This window comes from Alligator sinensis, unplaced genomic scaffold (assembly GCF_000455745.1).
Source record: "Alligator sinensis unplaced genomic scaffold, ASM45574v1 scaffold512_1, whole genome shotgun sequence".
Classification (NCBI taxonomy): domain Eukaryota; kingdom Metazoa; phylum Chordata; order Crocodylia; family Alligatoridae; genus Alligator; species Alligator sinensis.
The window spans coordinates 2,160,408-2,164,877 of record NW_005842063.1 but is presented as its reverse complement, the minus strand read 5'-3'; the positions used below and the strand labels follow the sequence as shown (position 1 = coordinate 2,164,877).

Genomic DNA, 4,470 nt, shown 5'->3' with positions numbered 1-4,470 from the left:
AGCAGGAGGAGGAGAGACTAAATACTCATCCGTCTTCATCCTGATGTTTTCCTTGCTGCTCTAATACAGTGTCCCATAGATGACCAGTGCTTAGGTAGTCAGTAAAGACCCCTCCCTCCCTCCCTCCCAAAGGAAGGGTAAGAGAAAGGAAGAGGGCACTGAACTCTGCCCTGTTACAGCGAGCGGGTTGTTTCCAGGCCGTGCACGTGGACACTAGCACCACAGGTGTGTAACACGTTGAACATCAGCTGCGGCTGAAGGGGGCTGCCCTGCCAGCCTGCCCAGCTCAGTGGTGCAGGGATTTGGTGCAGACCAAGCCCTGCTGAGGCCAGGTCAGTCTGAGACGGGCCCAGGTACCCTGGCTTGGTCTGGGCTAGATGTACTCCCTCTAGCTATCCCTGCCCAGGTGGAACTGGGGTTTATACATCTGTCCAATCCTTGTGTATGGCACCAGCAGGTCACTACTACTGAATAACTCTTGTGCCCTTTCTTTTCTCACTGTGAGTATTTGCTCATAGGACTTCAAGGCAGTTTGTGCTGCAGGTTACTATAGGCTGTGCTCCCCGGTTGCTCCGTGTCCTGGGTGAACTGTGTTAGAGAACAAGCCGCCATATAACTATACGTATAAAGAGTGGTTTGCCTGGCTGTGCTTCTCTTGGTAGGGGATGAAAAAACAGCTGGGGAAGGGAAAGCAGCAGCAGAGCTGCTGGGCAACCTCGACCGTGCCACGCAAGTTGCATCTGACAGACAAGGGAAGGTGAAAACAGCAGAGGCTGCAACGGAGGCGAAGGAGGAGACTGAGGACGGCGGCAGCAAGGCGACCAGCAGAACAGGTCAGCACTGGGAAGCTCCGCAGCTCCAGGCTTCCACTTGCCTTCCCTCCTGCTGCGTATTCACCTGCGCGCTCCCTTTCCCTCAACCATCCTGAGAAACTCGAGTCTGATGGCCGTGTTCCCACAGCCTGCCCCAAGCATGGAGGTGAATGGTTCAGACTTTCTCTTCGTTGTTTCTAGGTGTAGAGGATCCCGTGAGAGAGGAGATCCCCAGTCACCTGCCACTGGAGGACACGAAGCCGAGCAACATCAGCCCAGCTGCCAGGGGCTGCTCTTCCCGAGGATCGGAGCAAGGTGCAGATCTGCATCGGGCACAGGGTGGTGGGTGATGTTTTTGGAGCTTCCCCTCTTAGGCCCTGTTTCTTCCCCACTACCTTCCTCAGCCCAGAGGGATGGATCAGGCTGGAAGTTTCCTTGTCACCTTCACAGGGAATAGGCTGGAGCGCCATGCCACAGGAGGTGAAATCCAGCAGGGAGAGGGATTCCTCTATGCAGCCAGCGCAGGCTGGTGCCCCGCACAGTGGATCCCTGCAGCCTGAGCCATTTGGGGCTGAGCCGCAGCTTGGGTTTGCAGTTGGGAAGGCTTCGTTTTCATAGTGCAGGACCTTGCATTTGCAAACCCAGGACCTGGATGGTAGCGGAGGTGTACCATTTTTGAAAGGGGGGAATATCCCCAGTGTGTGTGTACCCAGGGCACCTGGGTCCCCGGGGTATTAATGAGGAGGAAACATGGTCCTTCACCTTACTGCTGCTGGACAGCTTTCGTGAAACCCCAGGCATTGTTAGATATTGCAGAGCTACGTCCCAGCTGGAGCTGGAGGTGCTTAGAGAAGCTGTGTTGATTCTAGATAAGTTATCAGTCTGTTCAAGCTCTTGCAGGTCTCTCTTGTTCTTTGCAGCACATTAGGTCTGAATTTAAGTGGCCCTGTTCCCTGAGTCCCGTTTCCTTCCCTTTCCCTGCTGGGCATAAACACACACCAGAAGGGCACAGAGGGCTCACATGAGTTCCTGCTTGTTTTTACTTTGGTAGAAGCTGGCTGGGTCAGAAGCCCCAGATTTCTGTACGCTGGTTTTAAAGCAACAGCAATGCTCCCATCTTCCTCGAGTACAGTGATTTCGGCACAAGGGGGCAGATAGGAGTCATGCATGGCCATATAAATTGCATTTTTGCAAGCCTCGCAAGTGTTGCCCAAAGAATGATGGCACTTGTGTCTGTAGAAGGACATCCCACGGGCAGCAGCATCTCAGGCTTCCACATGTCATCCTATCCAGTGTCCCAACCCTGACCTAACAGTATCGTGTTCGCTTGGTCCATCGGCGCGTGGAAGCTCTGCTCCAGGCTGCCACAAGTGCATTAGCGGGTGGCGGCTGTGGTGACCTAAAAGCTCTTGTAGACTGAGAGCAAGACTTCACCTGTCCTCAGACTCCACTGCATAGGGCCATCACACAGCTGTCAGCCTGCAGAGCCTTTCAGTCCCTTCCAAGTGTAGATGTGCAGAAGTGACCTCCTATCCCATCATCGATCTGTTAGGATAGCTACATGTCGAATAACATCATGTGCTGTCAGTTGAAAAATTTTCACGAGAACCTTTGGCAGGAAATAGGTGTCGACTAAACAGAGGTTGTCAAAGTTTGTGCGTTTTCATCCAGTGCAACAGCCAAAGCCCCAAATGATTTGATTCCAGAAGAAGGCCGCAGCAGCTCGGATGCACCGTAGTTCAGGGCCCTTGTGTGCCCCTTCTTTTCCACGAGGAGGGGGGGTGCTTTCATTCCCTTGATCTTTTGCTCCTCACTCGTTTATCTCCTCAGTGTATAAGCTCGTTTTATCCACAGTTTGAAATGCTGCAGTAGGATTTTTGTCTCCCACCTCGCCTTCTAGATTTCAGCAGCCCTCTGTATCTTAAATCTCTGCAGAAATGGAAGTGGAGCTGGAGGGGAAGGAGGAAGAGGAGGAGACGACAGGAGAGGAAGAGGAGGAAGGAAGAATCCCAGAGGACGAGCCATCAAGATTAGCAAATGGAGACAGCCCGGAGGATAACGAATCCGGGGGCACGGACTCTGGACTGGAGAATTCGGGGGAAGCCAGGCTGCTGCGATCAGGCACCTACAGCGACAGAACAGAGTCAAAAGCATACGGTTCGGTCACACACAAGTGTGAGGTAAGGCAAGTCGGGGAGCAGCTCCCCGCTCCGTCCCTGGGTCGCACGGGGCTCCGTAGGCACTGCTCTGTTCTGCACGTCTGTTCGCAGGACTGCGGCAAGGAGTTCACACACACTGGCAACTTCAAACGGCACATCCGCATCCACACGGGGGAAAAGCCCTTCTCCTGCAGGGAGTGTAACAAAGCGTTCTCGGACCCGGCCGCCTGCAAAGCCCACGAGAAGACACACAGGTACGGGAGGCCCTCTTGTGAACCGGGTGCTGGGGAGGGATACAGGGAACCTAGCAGCCAGATTGAAGGGCACTTCGCTCCAGGTGTAATATCCACAGTGATGCACCATGTACATCTCTTATTCTCTTGTCATGCCCTTCCTTGTCTCCATGCTGCCTTCCCCCACCCTCCTGCATGAGTCCCCTGATGCAGCCCATAAAGCAGCCAGAGCAAGAAGTTGACCAGGGAAAACAAATGGGGTTTTTGTCGGTACGAAGTTCAGCTGCTGTCCACCACAGCGCCGTTCCCTCTCCTCTGGGCTGGCAGTCCTGTGGCCCTGGCAGTCCTGTGGCCCTGTGCTCTCGGCAGTTGCGTGGCTGGCACAGCCCGTCCGCGGATGATCCAAAACCATAGCTTTCACCTTTTAGAGTAAACGGTAGATTTGCGCCAGGAGCTGACAGGAAATAGGCAGTGTCATCTTCCTGAGTCTGCAGGCAGCTTGGAAGAATAAACGAGAGGTGTGAATGGCTCCTTTGGTCCCAGTGGGACTTTGATTTTTCAGTGTAATGATACAGCCTGAAATGTCAGCCCTGCTGAGTGATTTTTTTTCCTGCTTATTATTGAAGCAGAAGCATGCAGCCGGTAGGCTTTTTCCTGTGATCCCAGACTCTCTTATACCAAAAGATCCTAACAATTCCCTGCCCAACTGCAAACCTCTGTATCTTCCCCACGCCCTGGCAGTGCCCATGGTCTCATTTGCTCTGTTGATCCTGGAATCTGCCACATAGGAAACTTTAGTGCGCAGTTAGCTCTGATATCCAGATACCAAGTACAGGGGCTGCCCTACAGGGCACTGGCACCTTTAAAGCCTTCCTGTCCTCAGTAGACGTGAAGCTGTGGCGGAGGATCCAGGTGCCATTTCGTGGGCCATAGCCCTGGTTTACTGCAAGGGACACGGGGCCCTGACTGGAGAACTCTGCCCCGTTCTCCTTCTCGTGGTTCTGCCGTGTCCTTTGCTCAACGTCTCACTGTTCAGCCCAGCTCCCCTCTCCACCACATAGCTGTGATGGCTCCTAAGAGGAGAGCAGCGTTGCAGCTCTGCATGCTCAGACTGTGGGCAATCTCAAGACCTCCTCAGGGAGAAGGGTGGGCTAGCTCTCCTCCAGCTGCCCCCAGGGTCCCTCACCCCCGCCCCATCCCTCTTGTAGCCCTCTGAAGCCCTACGGCTGTGAAGAGTGTGGGAAAAGCTACCGCCTCATCAGCCTG

The 4,470-nt window shown here is 54.1% G+C and overlaps 1 protein-coding gene across 1 annotated transcript in view; it reads left to right on the top strand.

The window, feature by feature from the left end:
* The window catches only part of ZBTB17 (zinc finger and BTB domain containing 17), a 19,761-nt gene that overhangs the window by 9,199 nt on the left and 6,092 nt on the right, over nucleotides 1-4,470 (top strand). The window contains 5 exon segments of the mRNA XM_006023204.2: nucleotides 663-833; nucleotides 1,014-1,127; nucleotides 2,748-2,992; nucleotides 3,083-3,225; nucleotides 4,413-4,470. The exon segment at nucleotides 4,413-4,470 is cut by the window's right edge and continues 18 nt beyond it. Of these exon segments, the coding sequence (XP_006023266.1) occupies nucleotides 663-833; nucleotides 1,014-1,127; nucleotides 2,748-2,992; nucleotides 3,083-3,225; nucleotides 4,413-4,470 (731 nt within the window).